This window comes from Conger conger, chromosome 1 (genome assembly GCF_963514075.1).
Source record: "Conger conger chromosome 1, fConCon1.1, whole genome shotgun sequence".
Lineage (NCBI taxonomy): Eukaryota > Metazoa > Chordata > Actinopteri > Anguilliformes > Congridae > Conger > Conger conger.
This window is the reverse complement of record NC_083760.1, coordinates 40,795,850-40,815,174: the sequence shown is the minus strand read 5'-3', so window position 1 is coordinate 40,815,174 and position 19,325 is coordinate 40,795,850. Positions and strand designations below refer to the sequence as shown.

Below are 19,325 nucleotides of genomic sequence, written 5' to 3'. Positions count from 1 at the left end.
TTACCTTTCCAAAATATGTTTCATGTATATTGGTCCCAGAATGGCATAACGACGAGGCTGCCAATTTTCGTGTTTTGCATGCAAGTGTGGTTATTATCTAACAGAGGCACAACTGTGCTACAGAGAAGGGCAAAATATCCTAACACACCTCCTAAACCATCATAATAGTTACTAGAATGAAGTATATGTTTAAGTTGCAGTTCTACACATACAAACTTGCTTCTGCATTGAGCTTGAAACAGGTGTTATTAGTGTGTATCTTGAAGGTAGCAAGTCTGATCAAAACAAGCTTGGGGGATCCTCACCTTCTATGCACTTTGGAAATCCACAGAAAAGAAGAATCAGGGTAAAGATGGTATTATTATTATTTCAGCAAAGCAAGGGTCCAGTGAAGCAAATCCAACATAGTTTTTAGAAAGAAACATCAATAGAATGTCCACTGTCTACAGGAGTAATTATCATTGTTGTCTATTTTGCATATTTGTACATACGAATGCTATTATGTTATATTATGCTATTATGGTATGTGAATTTGTGGGATGTGTTTGACTTGTGGATGGGGGGTGGGTATTTGTCAATCAGTGTACCTCAATCAATATATTAGTATACTAAATGTTATCATTTTAATTATTGTAGTTTTACAATCTGTTGCTTGCAGACGGGAGAGCAAGGAGAGGGAGGCTGAGAGGAAAGGGGTGACAAGTTGGAGGGAAGCAAGAATAATTATTTCATGTCTATAATACGCTCAACAAGCACTTTATTAGGTATGTATTAGAATTCTACTGCTGTACCCTATCCACTTAGAGATGCCTTGTGTGTTCAGAAATGCTCTTCTGCATACCACGGTTATTTGAGTTACCGTCAGCGTTGACCAGTCGAGCCATACTCCTCTGACGTCTCTCATTAACAAGGCATTTCTGTCTGCAGAACTGCCGCTCACTCTATATATATATTTTTTTTTCTAGTTTTTGGCACCATTCTTTGCAAACCATAAAGACTAGTGTGTGTGAAAATCCCAGGAGATCAGTAGTTTCTGAGATACTCAAACCACCCGGTCTGCCACCAACAATCATTCCACGGTCAAAGTAACTTTTTTCCCCATTCTGATGGTTGATGTGAACATTAACTGAAGCTCCTGACCTGTATCACACTGCTTTGCATTGTACTGCTGCCACACAATTAGCTGATTAGATAATATCATGAATAAGTAATGTCCTTAATAAAGTTCTTGGCAAGTATAGATTGTATTTTACTCCTGATAAGACCCATAAAAATCACTTGGTTAACATGTGTCCTTTTGGAGTGTCCAAATGGCATTTTCTGAAACCTGCCAAGACATAGCTTAGAAAAAGCAATGCAGAATGAATTAAAATTAGAAAGTGAATGAGTCCAGTGTTGTGGCTGTGGCTTCATTGCATTTCCAAGCCCCCCAGACGCAGCCATAAGCATTCTGTATCCACTCAAAAACAGAAACTATTTTTCAAATGAGGAAAAAAGCTTTCACTTCCACTGTGTTTGAGCTGGACTCCTGGAAAACAAAACATCCCTAGGGTTGCCTTTCAAAAGAGACTTACACCTGTAGTCAAAAGGGCTCAAGAATAGTAATTATTTTATTTTGGGTATGTAATTTTCAAGCTTGAGTAAAAAAAAAAGGGGGTAATTGGGGTTAAGCGAGGGGTTCGAGTGTGAAATACCACTTATGTTCAGTATTCAGTGTGCTGAACATTTTATGCTTTTGTTTTTCATTGCCGAGACCATTAAGTTTACCAGCAGAGTAAAAAGCTGGGATGCCTTATTTTACCATGTTGATTTCCAACAAAACTCTGGTTCCCCAGCCACTCCGGGGCCCGTTGTCTGACTCACCTCTCATTGATGCTTTCAGTCTTGAGTGTGTAAACACGGTCGATGTGTAAAATATGGAAAACTGGCTCTTCGCTTGAGGGGTCAGAAGGCAATTTGATGACAACCTTGTTCAAAAACACCGGCTGGATGGAGGACAAAACAGAAGAGGTTAGAAGCTACAGCCAAAGAGCATGTGTATTTGTCTGCCTCAAGACACATACCTGTAAACAGCATTAATGCAGGCTTCAAAATTTACTTTTTTACTTGGAGAGTACTGTACAAACTACAGACACATTTTAAATCTATGTTTTTCATCTTGAAACATGTACAGTACTGTGCAAAAGGCTTACTCACCCAAGATGTTTTAATATAAATTTGGTATTAGATAGTTTTCTGCATTTGTGTGTCAGTAGAAAAGAGCAAATGTGAGATTTTCAAACATTTTCCAAGAAATTCAATGTAACAGTGACATTTTATAATTTCCTTAAATAAAGTAACATATTGAGTAATATGCCACTTGTTAGATAAAAACATGATTAAGGCTGTCTGGGATTACCCGGATGGCCAGAAACTAGCAAGATGGACAGAAGAATTAGGGCCAATTTGTTACATCGACCAGCTGATTTTCTGATAAAGCTGCAGGACAGTGTACCCAAGAGAAGTGATGCATTTTTATGTGTGAAGTGTGGTCACAACAAATATTGATACTGCTCTTTATCGTAAATGTTTTGATGTTTATGTTTTTCTTTTTACATGTGCCTAAGACTTTTGTACAGTACTGTACATAACCCATAGAAGAGAATATACACTTTATACTCTTGCCATGCAAAAATACTTTATTGCAATTTACCTCAAATTGTAATGCTGCTGAAAGATCATTCTATTGACATGCTTGCATGAGCACACTGATTAACCATGCTGTGGATGTTCAGATAAACATTAGTATAAGCTATGTTTACATTGGTAAACATTGGTATAAGCGAATGTGTTGTAAAAATAAAAAATACAAGTTGAATAATATTTTAGCTTGATTTTAAAGATGAGGGTGAAGGTAGCATATCAGCTGCTGATTTTAACAGATAAAATTATGTTCTCGAATGTACAACATATAATTTGTATTAGTCAATTAGTCAATTAGCGTTGGCACAGTGGCCTGAGAAAGTTTTTGGACCCCTTAACCTTTTCCACATTTTGTAGTCTTATAGACATTTAATGTTTTGCCATTAGTCTCCACACAGTACCCCATAATGAAGTGAAAACATTTTTAAATAAAATAAGAAAGAACAGGAAAGAAGCGCTACTTGTACCTGAGCTAGTGATGGACAGAGGAACAGATGCTCTTTGGTAGGCGGGTACAAGAAAATACTAGAGATATCCATTGCCAACAATGTAAAAATTTGTGGGGGAGTATAAGCATGCATCCCAAATCAAAACACCAAGGCCCTCTGTCTGCATATTGGAAAATATAAGAAGCCTTTATTAAAGTGCCTACATAATTAAAAACCAGCACCAATGTGTATAGACCAAGGACTGATCTTTATCAAGGTGAAAGTGCTAATGAGCACACACAGTTTATGAATGTGAGAACAAGCATAATTGGATAATTGACAATTACATCACAATGGCTACACCAATCAGTGGATATGGGGGAAAAAAAGAAGAAAATTACCAAAAATTAGGGGGGTTGGGCTGAAAAAATACAGGAAAATTTCCCTTTTTCTGAAATTGAGGGAATTTCAGGAATTTACAGGGTTAGCAATATTTTTCATTAATCTTAAGCATGTCTTTGTTTTTATGTACCTATTTCAGGAGTCACTGAAAATACTTTGCACACATTGCTATGGATAAAACTATGACAAGGTGAACACATTTGTTTTTTTTTCCTTTTCAAATGCAGTTCAAGAAAATGAATATTGAAAAAAAAAAAATAGGGTTCTCCCCAAAGAATTTATCAGTGACGGTGTGCCAGTCTGTGCCCTCATTTGCGCCAGGGTTGTAATTGTAGCCCAATTAAATTTTCTCTGAACCGATTACAAAGATTACTAGTACTTTGATCATTATTTTTAAACCCTCATTGTTTGAAGGTTTCTTTTTTTGGTGGCTTTAATGCCCCAGAAAGCAGGGAGTTACTTAAGGCCGAAAGGCCAACCATGCCTCCTTTGCCAGTGCGTCCGCTTCAAACACACAAGGGCCTGAGCATAACTGTGTTGGGGAGAACCCTGATATTTTAATCCTTTCCTTCAATTTAAGAAAGCATCTATTCCATTTATTAGATAAGCCTACAGATATTTGGAATAACATCTTTGAAAATAAGGTTCATCTTTTTAACTTGACTTGATTGAGCATTATTTACCTAAAGCACAGCTGACTTCATCTTCTCTGGAGAATTAAGATAATCCTCCTCAATTTGTGATTTCACTTGTGGTGTGGTGTGGTGCATAATTTATATATATATTTTTTTCTTCTAAAAATCACATCCACTGACTGATGTAGCCTTTGTGATGTATTATTGTTATTTCACATTCATAGACTCATTTACACATGGTTGTTTCATGCGTCTTGAATATATGCAGATAATATGCAGGTGTAAATGCACCCAAGATGCATTACAAACAGATTAAAATCTGATCAGCCAAACTACAGGAGGTGGTGAGATGTATAACACCCGTCTCAATTGTAAGTGTAAATGCACTGTCTCGCCAGGATGTATAGGACAACTGAAACTCCTCCCAAAGTATGTCATGCAGTGGTGCACCCACTCTTTAGTTTCATAGAGTATCTATAACGCATAACTTTCTCATTAGCTAGCCAGTGATCAGTTTATTGTAATCCCAGACATGATAAAATGGTGCGCTTGGGGAACTTGCAAAAGTGGTAGGCCATATTCGTAATCCAAATAGTTTGATTCTGGTTTTAGAAACAGGAAAATGACATTCTCTACCAAACAGCAAAAAGTGAAGGCTGTAGGCTAGAAAAAAAGTAAAACAAAACCTCATTCACAAACCCCTGAAAGATTATGAAAATTTCCTCCAAGGTAGACAAACGGCACCAAATCTCGCCACTTTTCCAAAACTTCCTTTCAAGAAGGTTTCACCGTAATATAATAAAAATAATTTTCCTGGAGCGTTATAGAAAGATGTGACGTAAGAATGTAGTATTTCACCATGTTCACATAAAAACCATCAAAAGAACTAGATCATAAGAAAGCGAAAATGCTGAAAAAAAAAAAAAGGTGATGTAAATTCACAATATCAACAAGCACGAAGGGGACACATATTTGCAAAACTAAAACTAAACTGCTTACTAGCAATACAGAGTAGATAAAGAAATGGAACCATTTTTGCTACGGCTGTAACCGGGGTCACTGCTATATTCAGCAGTCTCAACACAGCAGTCTTCTGTTGGTACATTGTCATTTTACATTAAGAAACTGAAATATGCAATTCAAACTTGTTATTTTTCTCACAGTTACCATAATTGCTCTGCGATGGGCGGTATAAAATAGGAAGTAGGTCTTGCATTTTACGCATAAAATAGCCATTGGATTTCAATCTGGTGAGCCAGAGACGCATCTGACTACCAAGTGTGAATACAATGCGGTTAAATCTTATCCGGATACTATCTAGTCACATGAAACAACCAAGTGTAAATTGGGTCATAGATGCTTTGTGTGCTCAATAGTACTTTGACCCTGATGAAAACCCTAGGTCAATACATGTTTGGTAGCTGGTTTTTAACTATGTAGCCACTTGAATAAAGGGTTTTTATATTTTTCCACCTGCAGACCTTTTATTTTGTTTTGGGATCCATGATTATACTCCCACATATATTCACATGTATAACAAAAATGGAAAATAGCAGGGTTTAGATAGTCTCACCATTTTGTATATCTTCAACTGCATGTTGCACTTTGGGCTGAAGAGCTTGTCCCCTCCTGATGAGGAAAACTGCTTGCCAGTATGGGTGAGGAGAAGGAAGTCATTGAAAAGGAAGACATACAGCTCCTTGTTTACTTTGCTCTTGTTGTGAAGTTTCCCACTGTGCAAAAGCTTGCGTGGCCCCAGGCAGTTGGTAAGGGAGTTGAAGACAAAATTCTAGGTGGAAACATTACAGACAGGATACACAAACAAGAAACACACTTGAAATGGAATTAACACAGTGCCATTCCTGATTTCCTCTATTAATGCATTTTTTTAAATGCAGAATGGCTTCAGAACGTTAGCCAAGTAAACACAAAACACATTTTTTAAAATGACCATTTAATTTATTTTGTATGGTAATTTGTTTCTGTGTAGTCCTCTCTCTAAATGCATACAACACCTTATTTGAGTAAACCTCAAATGCATCTATTATCCGTTTAACAGTCCTGCATCTCCCACTTCCCTTCCGTACCAGACCTCTCACCGCTTATACCCCCAACCCTAGGATCAAAGCTGTAAATGACAGACGGTGTTACCATCTATGCATAAAGCTTAAGTATAATTCAACACAAAAACTATGTTTAAAGTGAGAGATAATCTCATAATGGTTGGCAAAAGCAGAAAAAGACAGGAAATCCACAGAAGCACCGAGAACATTATCTTGACCTTTGCACTTCCAACACACAATGCATTAATACCTGCTATGGGTACTGTAACTATGGTGGTCTACTTCAAACAACATGTACCAGAGGGCAGGCTGCTGAGGATTCAATCAAATATTCTCTTTGAATCAACAACCAAATAGATTATTTTCAGAGGAATGCAGGAGTTGATTAGTTTCTAGAAATGAATTAGGTAAGTATTTTGTTGCTATATCTAATTAAAATGTACCAATTATGTGTCTTGTTACTTTCTAGAAGTGTTGGGTAGTAATGCTTATTGTAATCAGATTACCTTTTGCTGTAACAAAGTAATGTAAGGGATTACCTTTTCATTTTTAGTAATTGGATTACAGTTACTGACCTAACAATGCAGTTTCTGTGCTGCTTTCAGACTGCCAGTGCTTTTCGCAAGATTATTATTATTTTTTTCACTGGCGGTTGTGGGAAGGCTCCTGGTCTCTCTTTGATTGGGTCATTGCCTTCCAGTTCCAGGCGTCTTGCACTTGTGTGTTGCCTGTCTGGTGGGACAGATCAGATGACCATCGCTAGACTCACCACTCGCTAGCTACAGTTCTAAACATGACCGAAACCAGGAAACAAGAGCCCTTGAATACACGTTGCTAATTCAGCGTTTTATAGATAATCATTTTATTACATGCACTACGACCTGTAGCTACTAGCTAGCTATAGGGATTGTGATTTTAAACTTGTGTTGTGGATTTCATTGTGATCTGTACCTGTACTCTGTGCAATTAAAATAAAATGAATTTGATCTTGAATTCTATTGGTATTTGAATTTCTGTGGGACAGTGCATTTAGGTAGTTTACGTGGCAAGTAGCCAGTGACCACCTAGGTTTGGAGGAGGGGGGTGGGGGCACTGCGCGAATTGTGTTCCACGATTCATGGAAAATGATGCTATAAATGTATGGAACTAGAAAATGTGATGAATGAGTTTGCTAGCTGACTGACTGGTTGCAGCATGCCGTTTTTGCTAGCTGCAATGACACCAATAGCTAACCAATATAGCCTAGAAACTAGCTAGCTAGATAACGTGAACCCCCTTTCATTTGGTTGATATGTGCGTGCATGGTCCTGCAGTTGTGGATGAACTGATAAGCGAGTAGGCTACACAATTTCACAAATTAAAAAAATTGTATCATGGCAGACGATACAGCGAAACGGGGACCAACAACCACGGGTGTTTCGATAGATGGAAATACTCCCATTATTTTAATTTTGTATCACAGAAAGATAACAATATAACGGTGAAATGCAAGATATGCCCTAAGGTTAAGTACCTCTCAACTTCACTAAACTCCACAAGCAATCTCTCCAAACATTTGATACGCCAACATCCCCGGGAGAAACTTTTAGCGGGAGATCCTCACCATGCTACCTGAAGGAGAGACTGCCCCAACTCCACCAAAACAGGTCAGGCTGAGTTTCTCAAAGGTGCAGCAGAAGAAGGTAACCGAAAGCGAACTTAGAAAACTTATCGGAGAGTATGTTGTAGAGGAAATGCTACCTCTTTCTGCTGTAGCATCGCCAGCTTTTCGGCGTATACTGAGTAAAATTCCCACGACCAAGACTGTCAGAAATGTGTTCACAGACAAAGTCATTTGGCAATTATTTAGACCAGTGCTATGCAACCATGCAATCAAATCTGAAATCTACTTTTGCAAGGATCGACAACTTGTGCATAACAGCTGACATTTGGACAAGCTGCAACAAGAGCTTCATCGGAATGACGGCACACTGGATAGACAGGTGTACTTTTCATTGTGAAAAAGCCACTATAGCTTGCAAAAGTTCCTCCTCACTTGAGGTGTGCCTCCCATATATTAAACTTAATTAGTAAGGATGTGGAGAAATGGTTAACAAGTACAACACTAAGTCCATCCTTGAGGATGCTGGCAAGAGGAAGCTCATAGTGCCTACAGCAACACCATGGACCTCATTCCATGCAGCCCTGTCCCATGTCAGCGAAATACCAAATGCAGAGCTAAACAATCTTTGCATCCAACTAGGAATCAAATGCCAAATCGAATGAGAATATCAGTTCCTGAAGGAATATTGCCTAGTCTTGAAGCCACTGACACTGACTACCTTTTTAAATTTATTTTACAGAGCATTAATTACTAGAAAGCAAGAAGACACAATTGGTACATTTTAAGTACACATAGCAAGGAAATACGCACCTAATTGGTTTTGAGAAAATCAGAAATTAATCATCAACTCCTCTGAAAATAATCTATTTGGTTGATTCAAAGAGAATATTTGATTTAATCCTCAGCAGCCTGCCCAGTGGTACATGTTGTTTGAAGTAGACCACCATAGTTACAGTACGCATAACAGGTATTAATGTATTGTGTGTTGGAGCCTTGTCAGTGCATCGGTCAAGATAATGTTCTCGGTGCTTCTGTGAATTTCCTGTCTTTTTCGGCTTTTGCCAATCATTATCTCTTCGTTAAAACTAAGTTTTTGGCTTGAATTTCCAGTCTTTTTCGGCTTTTACCAACCATTATGACATGATCTCTCACTTTAAACATAGTTTTTGTCGTTATGCCCCCAAAATGCCAGCTCCTGGCTACCCAAGAATGAAATCGCATCAATCAACCTCCTGAAAATTGCACAGGTTTTCTGCACAGTTTCGTTATGCTTTGCCAATTGGATACTGACACCTTCATCAATTAAATGCTCAATTCACACATTTCTTAACATGCTTAATTGCATGGTTGCACAAAATGTTGCATGAATCTTAACAGACCTGTCGAAACTATTTAAATCAAAGTCATCTCTTGCAAACCAATTAAATCACCAAATTCAGTGATAGGCAGAGAAACCTGCTGGATCAACCTTCATCAAAATGTACTCGAACTCAAAAACCAGAAGACAGGCAAATATTCCTAAAGACCACAGATGAAATATAAGAGAAGTAAGAGCAGTTGCCTGACACCTACCCCCAAAATGCTCCTGACGAGCTGGTTGGTGCCATATAAGGTGCTATATAAATGCCAACCATTTACCATGTTGAAACAGCATGAGGTTTGTTAGGCTACCCTCATTGAGACAGACACACATACACATGCAAAAAGGGGAGAGCCCTAACACACTTGAAGCCGGTTAAACATTCTAGGACTATAAGGTGCTCAACAGCCAGGACAATAAAGTAATAAGGACTTCTTACCCGGACGACTTCACAGGGACTAGCCCAAAATAAGGAACGCTGAATCACATTTTTTCATGCAAAAGGCAAAGTGTTCTTCAAAGATTTCATGAATTGCAATACCACCCATGCAATATACATAATGAAAAGCATTGGTCCAATTTCTACATAGGTCAGACTAATAAAGTCCATATTTAATATTCTGGGGTATAGAAAAAGTGAGCAGAGAGGCTTTTTGGATTCACACTCTTAATAGTGTTGAACCTCATAGGCTTAACAAGTCTCTTAATCTTGCATGTTTTATTTGATCATTCTTAACCTTAAGTTTTGTTACGGTTTAAGCTTGGCCCATTATGGTTATTTTTGGAGAAATTCTGCCGTATTATTTCTCGTATTTTTAATTCATTTTATTTTCTTTACCCCATCTAATGTAAGATTTGTATGTGTCATATGTTATTACAAGCATGGACGTGCGGTCAGGGTAGGCAGGTAATCCAATCAAAATTACTAAACAAAACAAAAATAAAAATAAATGTTTTACATGTAAATGTAAATAGTTTTTCTAATATTTCATGTGTTTTATTGGTCCTGTTCTTTTTGCTCAAAATTCCCAAAATGTCTAAAACGGCGTTAAAATATGTTGTGAGGCGCTAGGCTGTACAGGAATATGCTGCAGCACTCCGTTTCATTGCAGTGGAAGACGCGCGTCCCCGCCTCTCGTTACTCTCAGTGGAACACGCGCGTCCCCGCCTCTCATTACTTTCAATGGCAGGGTAGGCAAGAGCTCTTCTGCCGAACCTGCTGAGGATTCATTCATTCAGGAGACTTCAGAATCCGCGCATGCGTATTGCCTGGTTTGCGTGTTTTACAGTAGCTTACAGTAGGCAAGCCTACCCTGGATGACGTGTCACCTGTGTCATATCATATGTGTCATCTGCGCAAGGCTTCCAGCCATAACGGCGCAAAACCACAAGGTGCTTAGAACCTACAACACAGTCAGAAACATGTCGATGCAACAATTTCACAACTTTAGTAAGTTGGATTTAATTAAAAAAGGCAGACCAACACCAGCACTTCCCGAACTTCATCAACGCAAGGGACAGAAAATTGTGCGCTCCTTCCATCAGGAGTGGTATGAAAGAAGAGAGTGGCTTTGTGGCTCAGCTAGCAATAGCAGGCTATACTGTTTTCCGTGCTTGCTCTTCTCAAGGGAGAGAGACAACGTCTGGGTAGGAGCCGGCTACTTTTAAAGGAACTGTTGTCGATCTAAAATGAAGACAGATTCAGCAACTGTATGGCTTATTTCTCGCTTCAAATGTTTTCAGAAACACATTTCAGTTAACTATTTTCGTAATATAACAGACTGTAGCAGCCAGGCTCGCTACTTCCGGGTCCGCGGGAGACAGAGACAGACGAGGCAGGAAGGAGAGCCAACGGGCCAGCAGACCGCTTTATTTAACACCAGTCAATAATGTACCTTAAAATAGGCAAAAGCGGAGACAGCATTAAATACATCGCAACATAATTATTTCCCATATTATTACCATTTTTTCAAAGTCTCTCTCTCTGCTCCGTTTCCTCCGTATCCGTAAGCTTTGAAAAAACGTGCACAAGTACACACATAATGCGCACCTTAATTGCATAATGGATGAGAGAGGGTTTATATATACCTCCTGGTGTGGTACCTGTATTTGCACTCTTCACAACGGGGAAAGACTGACGTGGAAATGTCAGTTTTCCCCCGTTGCATTAAACAGTGCATTTTACACTGAGCTTCCCGTGCTCCAGTGTTCCTGATTTCAGTCTGGAATATGTGAAGTTGACCGGTAAGGAGTCATTATTATACACATTTCAACCTCAGATGGCCAACCCCCCAGTTTCTGCTCCTTCTCTCATCGGCAGACCACTGTGAGCTGGCCCGTTTACGTTTTCTATTGTCAAAAAGGTGAATTAGGAATTTGTTCCCTGACACAGTGTACAATTAAACTGGTCTTCTTGCATTTTTCATGCAACCAAAAGAAGACAAAAGAACACTGGGTTTCCTGCCCCTGTAGACCTGTTCTGGCAGATATGCTTACCTCGATGACACTATCACTCTGCAAATGACTTTGAAGCCACTCCAGCCGTTCCTCATTCTCCTTCTGCCTGACCCCCTCGTTGACCTGCGAGCACAGTTTCTCGGCTGTCTCGAGGGCTCTCCGCAACAGAATGTTGTCTACGTGCATTTCAGGGGTGCTTTCTAATACCTGAGGGAAGGAAAGACTTTTAAACCAATTTGAATGAATTGACAAGGATAAGATCAGCACAATGCTTCTGATGTGAATGGGATAGCAGGGGCTAAATTTTGCCTTCCAAGAAAGCTTTTTAAAAAAATGCTTTCTTCCATGTAATTTATTCTCTATAATTTTGAATTTCTTCATAATTCAAAAGTGTTACCCCAAGTCACACAGTCGGTCCAACCTTAGACCCATCAGAGCAGAAACACCGCATGGAAAGCGATCAAGATTCGTGCATCTTTGCCTTCTTGTGATGACACACTAATGCCATATCTATGCTGCAGCATATAAATAGCATGTGGATGATGTGGAAGTCATTTTTGCCTCAACACGGATCTTGTTCTCTTTTGTGTTGTATTTTGCTTGACTATTGTGCATAGCAGTGATTTAATTATTGATTGTTAACTTTTTTTTCACAAAATTACACACTGGTGCATGACTATTCTTTTGGATTGTCCAACTTCTTATATCTCTTCCTCCTCTCAGTTCATTCTCCTGCACTATGCATTCCCTAACCCTCGTGTTCTTTAAGAATTAAAAAATGTCATCCACAACGTCTTGCAAGTGTTTCAATAATGTAATATACAGTACTGTGCAAAAGTCTTAGGCACCTGTATAACATTTCGTACAAGATTCTTGAAAAAACAATAAAATGAAAGGTCCTAAATAAACGTACTATACATTTTACATGACATTAGTAATTTGGCAGAATAGTTAAACTGAATCAAATCAATATTTTTTGTGACCACCCTTCGTCGTTAAAACTGCATCACTTCTTTGAGATATAGAACTGCAGGACAGCGTTGGCTAAGACAATGAGCAGGGAGGTTGTTCTAAGCATGTTGGAGAACTTGCCACAGTTCTTCTGCAGACTTTGGTTGGCTCCTTGCTTCTGATCTCAGACAGCCTTGATCAAGTTTTTATGTAAAAATAGTAAATTGCTTACAGTAATACGTTACTTAAAAAAAGGATAAATAAATAAATAATGTCTCTGTAAAATTTAATAAATTTTGGAAATCTCGAATGTGTTCTTTTATGCTAACACACACCAAAAACATATACGTATATAATAAAGTCTAGGGTGCCTAAGACTTCTGCATAGTAATGTAGCGCTCACCCTGAACTTATTATCAGTTTGGAAAACAGATTGAAAACACATTATTCTATTAAAAATGGTCAATCCTTCAAATATTACATTAATTTGCAATAGAATGCACCTGTGTGACAAATAATAATTTGGTTTGTGAACTTGAATTGTAAAAATATAATCTACTGGTCTCTCATGTTAGAATCATCTTTATTCAAATAATTTCAATGATCAGTCCAATTTTATAAAGCCATCATCATAAAGCAATCAAAGTAAACTGAAGCCCTAATAATAGTTAGGGAAGTGAAGTTGGATAAGAGCATCTGCCAAAAACATAGAGTTTTGGTAGATGCTTATATTTTAAAGCATAAAACCTAAATTGCAATAATGGCTTGTTGAGAACACACAATCATTACATTTTCATCGGCAACCAGAATCTGTTGTCTTAATATAAAATAACAAGCACCGCATTATCCAAAATTTGGTTGTTGCAAATAATAAATAATAATAAAACATTTTTATTTATATCCACACAAAAGTTAAAGTGCTTCACAGAGACAGACATAAAAAACAAGGTAAAAACAAAGGGGCTATTCAAATAAAATTAAAATAATAGTAAAATAATAATAGTAAAATTAAATACATTGAATAAAAGCAAACATAAAAAGCACAAATGAAGAAATGCTACAAAGTGGGACTTCAGGAGTTTTTGTGGGACAGAATCATCAAATCTAATGAATAATGGGAGGTTATTTGAGAGGGTGGGTGCTCGGATGGCAAATGCATAATCGCCCTTTGAGAGTTTGGAGTGAGGTACAACTAAAAAACCCTTGCCGGTGGATCCAAGTGCCCTAGTAGGGATGTATTTTGTAAATCCCTCCTAGGTATTTTAACTCTAAAATATAACTTGGACCCCAACCATGCAGTGATTTAAAAGATGAGTAAAATGTTTTAATCTGTTCTAAAATTCACTGGCAGCCAGTGTAAAGAAGCTAAAATATGAGTCACATGGGACCTACGATTGGTTTTAGCCAAATCTGGCTGCAGGAAGTCACAACATGGCTGAGCCACTAAGGCAGTTGCAACAGTTGAGTTGCAATAGTCTATATGTGAAGAGATAAAAGCATGGATAACTTGCTCTGTAATAGAACAGATTACATTTTAGCAATATTTCTTTAATAGAAATATTGTTGGAACTTTAGGTGGAGCTAAAAAAAATAAAAAAAATAAAAAAAATGACACCAAGCTCGTGGACTAATATAATTGCCAATTTCACTGGTACGGTTTTCCGTTTTTAACCCTTTGATGTACATGCAAAGATACAGAAAATAAGAACTCAGTCGGGTCGCATTTGATCCATGTTGTGCATCAAAGGGTTAAGGGACAGCAGAGCCATGTTACAAATTTTAACAAAATATAAAGCTGTGTGTATAAAGCTTTTGGGGAAACGTTGAGTGACAAACAATTTATTACCTTAAGTGATAAAAGTGGCGGATGACAATCCTGAGTGATGAAGACAGACACAAGAGTGCAGTCAACCCCAGCAATAGTGTAATTGTTGCTTCTGGACTACTTAGCAAATTAGGTTAGACATATTGCACCAAATAAAATAAAGACTGGTGACTCACATTCTTGATAATGAGAGGGTAGCGGGTGATCCTCTGCATAGGCTTGAGCATGAAGCTTGACAGCGGCATCCCTTTACAGCGGTAGTCTGTGGCTATTTTCTGTGTGACAAAGAGGCACTGATAAGCATACCCCCCCATCACTGGTAGGTGCACAAGAAGAGCACAGCTATGTGCTTATGCATGGATTTATCTTTTTATTCCACTAATGTACTCATCCATCAAACACATTTCATCTTTATATTCCTTTGTCTCATTTATCGATCCCTAACTAGGTGACACTACAGAAAACCCTTCCCCTCTTGGGTGACCAAAAGAGTAGCCCTCATGTGCAGACATTTGGCAGAACCCATTCACAATATGACAAAAACTTTCACCTTGTAAACTCCTTCCCCATTGTGTTCCCTGTTTTTGGGTTTTCCTTCTCACCTTGAGGAACTCCTTAAATTCAGGCTCTTGGTCTGTCTTCTGCTGCAGGAGGGCAGCGCCTTTGAGCTGGGAGGAACAAAAGAAAATGTAGGCCTGCATGTTGGAGAGCTCAGAGGCAAGCACATCCCCGATCTTCTGTACAGGTACATTCTCCCCACTCTTTTTCTTCCTCTCCTGCAGGGCCCTAACACCACCAAACATATAAACACAATCCCATTAGTTTCCAATGTCCTTCAACAAAGACAAAACTAATCCTACCAGTTTTGTATCATCTGCAAATTTAACAAATGCACTTTGTGTCTCTGTCATGGTTGTTTATGTAAATAAGGGGCAGTAGTGGTTCCAGCACCAATCCTTAAGGGACTTTCCACAGTACCACAGTCCACAGTCTCAGATACAATCCCTCCTACTTCCATATTCTACCATGTAGCCATCCAAAACCATTTTTAAATACCTCCTGTAACTTATACGGTTTCATTTTGAGTCTCATGTGCCATCTTATTAAGTTCAAAACATCAATCAAAACATTTGCCAGCTTCCTCAAAGAATGCCAAAAGGCACACTTGGGCTGCTTTCTATTTACTAGTATTTTTTTTACAAAAGACTGTCACAAAGACGCTTAGCTGAATAGCAGAAAAGTAAACCCCAGTCCTGAACCCCTATAATAGCAAACAAGCTATGCCACATGCCTACCATAAATTTACTGCAAACTGCATGTTCTGTGCCTAATACTACAGGCTTTGGAAATGGCAATGTAGCATAGGCTACCAACTCTCACATGGCCAATTCTATCCCTATGTATGTGGCATCTAGACTCAAACTGATTAAATAAACATATTAGTGGCCGATGGCACAAAGCATCAAAGTTGTTTTTTATTAGGATGTCTCTTAAGGTCAAATTTTTTTCTAACCTTAGTATTTCCTTAAAGGTTGTGGCACATAACATCTAAAATCTATTTCTTAGATTAGAGAATCTTACAGGAGGCTAAGCTAGTAAACTGTAAATATAAAAAAATCGACATTTTAAAAAGGCAATGGCCAATAAAGAATGAAGAAAACGAAGACCCAATTGGACAGAGGTTGATTCACATCACTTATGACAGACTGAAATGATCCAGAGGCAAAAAACCTCAAAGGAATCACAAGTTGGATCACTGCCGGTAGAACAAAACAATAACCCATGATTAATTGTTCACCACTTAAAGAGTCCGAAAGATGTTCTCTGTTTTTTGAATGTGTCACTTTTTCGGGACAGATTCATCCTCTGAATATGGTTTAGGTCAAGTTTGAGGCATCATAAGTTTTATCCTTATTTTGGTGGCTAAGGACTTTTGTGCAACACCTAACAGATAAGAAATCCCTTAAGCCCTAAATTCAAGATTAGTAGAAAAACATATTTAAGTAAACTGCCTTAGGGCAAGAACCTAAAATAAAATGAGTTGCAAAAAACATTCTAAGTAAATCTCAAGTTAACTTTTAAGGAAAATCTCAAGCTAAGATGCTTTGCGCAACCGGCCACTGAGACACGAGTTAAGCAATACACCATTAATTATAGCTTAATTATAGCTTTTAGAAATGTAAACTACACTGGCTAGCTGTATGCATTATCAATTATCTGGAAATTGTTCAGACCCAGCTAAAATACACAGCTTGCTAGCTGGTTAGCTATAACATGCTTTGCTCAGCTTTGTCTACAACAGCTTACTTAACAAAATGCCTTTCACACACATTGACAGCTAGCTACCTGCCTAGCACGAAGGAAGGTCTGTCTTTGTACAAAGTCTCCAACCCAAACAGCAAAAACCAACTAATGAATCAAACGGTCTTTTGAATTGTAGCTAAGGGCAGACAATGTACATTTAATTTGACTGCATCTGTATAATTTTCATGACAATCTATAAATTCCAGAATATGGAACACTGTGATTCCCAGTTCTCGTCTCAGGCATGCTGTAGGTAAAGTCATATCATTTTCATGACAACCTATAAATTCCAGAAGACAAAACACTGCTTCCCAGTTCTATTCTCTACATAAAAAGTTTTACCAAAATACAGTGATGTAGTTTCATAAAGTTACAGACTTTCAATATAAAGTACTGTAGAGAAATGATCGGTTTAATCACTGCCTCTCTGGTATATGAACAGAGAAGGTACAGTAGCTTCAGAAAGTATTCAGATCCCCTCACTTTTTGCACACTTTATTGCATTATAGATTTAATTTTAAATGGATTTAGTGGGCATTTTTGCCCATCAATCTACATAATATCTCAATAACTCATAATGACAAAGTGAAAACATATTTTTAGAGATTTTTGCACATTTATTACAAATCAAAAACTGAAATCTCATTTACATTGTAGTCAGTTGCATCTTGTTTGCTTTAATTATCCTTGAGATGTATCTAATTTCTGATTGGCGTACTACTGTGGCAAATTTAATTGATTGGACGCAGTTTGGAAAGACACACACCTGTGTATATAAGGTCCCACAATTTCTACAACACAAAGTGTGCAAAAACTGAAGGGGTCTGAATACTTTCTGAAGCCACTGTATATCTGACTGTTTCTGACAGTGGTAAGGGTTCAACCAGAGAAAAATGGGACCACGCACTTGATCAGCTTATTGCTGGACACAATGAGTTCATCCCAGTTGAGGAAGATCGTGCTGAGCTCCAGCTCCGTCAGCCGACCTGATTCAGACATTAGCTTGTGAAAGACCTGGACACAAAATGGTTAGTCACCAAAACAGCTATTAGATATTTACGATGAACAAACACACAATAAGACACAGATGTACACATCACAGACACAGAAACGCATATATATGGCAATAAATCAATTATTTCAACCCTTACAAGATCAAGGTTCCTGCTCAAAATAATCATGTGAAGTAGCAAAATCGAGTCAGTTCATAAGTTATCACAGACATTTGGGGCTGGTTTCACCAACTGGACGTTCGCCTGGTCTTACCGTTATGTCCAATATAGAATGTGCACAAAGTCAGACTTATACCTTTTGCACCTACAGGGAGTAGCGCTACGTCAGGGTGTAAATTCTACAGCTACTATGGGGTAGGTGTGAGTGAAGCTTTCAGACTATTCTCCAGGGTAATGCTCTTTGCTAAATTAAAGCAATAGCAACAACAACTTCTGAATATGGTACATGTAAATGGTAAATGGTTGGCATTTATATAGCACCTTTATCCAAACCGCTGTACAATTGATGCTTCTCATTCACCCATTCATACACACATTCACACACCAACGGCGATTGGCTGCCATGCAAGGCACCGACCAGCTCGTCAGGAGCAAATGGGGGTTGGGTGTCTTGCTCAGGGACGCTTCGACACAGCCCGGGCGGGGGATCGAACCGGCAATCCTCCAACTGCCAGACGACTGCTCTTACTGCCTGAGCCAGGTCGCCCCCATGTCTCCTTTATAAATTGCACAACCAGTGTTTTTAGACATGAGAAAATGTTAGACCCAACAAATCCTCCCCACATGTATGGGAGTTCACCGAGTAAAATCCAGAACAGCCACTTCAGTTTATCTTCTACTTTTTGGCCATTTGCGAACTTATCCAGCAAACCAAGTTAATCCTGCTTTGTGATATACCCTGGAAGGGTGTGCTGTCTTGGCCATATAGCAGTACTAAAATTGGACACAAATTCTGCTTTTCAGAATACTAGGGGACACAATTAATGTCCACAAATCCATCCATCCATCCATCCATTATCTGAACCCGCTTATCCTGAACAGGGTCGCAGGGGAGCTGGAGCCTATCCCAGCATACATTGGGCGAAAGGCAGGAATACACCCTGGACAGGTCGCCAGTCCATCGCAGGGCACACACACCATTCACTCACACACTCATACCTACGGGCAATTTAGACTCTCCAATCAGCCTAACCTGCATGTCTTTGGACTGTGGGAGGAAACCGGAGTACCCGGAGGAAACCCACGCAGACACGGGGAGAACATGCAAACTCCGCACAGAGAGGCCCCGGCCGACGGGGATTCGAACCCAGGACCTCCTTGCTGTGAGGCGGCAGTGCTACCCACTGCGCCATCCGTGTCGCCGTGTCCACAAATCAAGCAGTAGAAATATTATAGCCAAGCAACACACATTCGCATTACATAATGTATCAACGTGAACATGCATTGTCCAGGCTGGATGTAGCGGCGCCTAGTCATATTTTTAGATTGTGCAACAAGTGTAAATATTGGAACACTCCATTGGACGTTCGTACGACCGACTTAACAACCAACTTAAGACCAACATTTTTACGTCCAGCTGGTGCAACCGGCTCCAGGCCAGCT

The 19,325-nt window shown here is 38.9% G+C and overlaps 1 protein-coding gene across 3 annotated transcripts in view; it reads right to left on the bottom strand.

Annotated features, from left to right (window-relative positions):
* LOC133124295 (intersectin-2-like) overlaps positions 1 to 19,325 on the bottom strand; it is a 115,788-nt gene that overhangs the window by 12,727 nt on the left and 83,736 nt on the right. For all 3 annotated transcript variants that reach the window (XM_061235386.1, XM_061235377.1, XM_061235367.1), the window contains 6 exons: positions 17,618 to 17,724; positions 15,009 to 15,192; positions 14,583 to 14,681; positions 11,670 to 11,837; positions 5,721 to 5,936; positions 1,864 to 1,985 (listed from right to left, as the gene is read on the bottom strand). In XM_061235386.1, the coding sequence (XP_061091370.1) occupies positions 1,864 to 1,985; positions 5,721 to 5,936; positions 11,670 to 11,837; positions 14,583 to 14,681; positions 15,009 to 15,192; positions 17,618 to 17,724 (896 nt within the window). The remainder of the gene's footprint in view (positions 1 to 1,863; positions 1,986 to 5,720; positions 5,937 to 11,669; positions 11,838 to 14,582; positions 14,682 to 15,008; positions 15,193 to 17,617; positions 17,725 to 19,325) is intronic.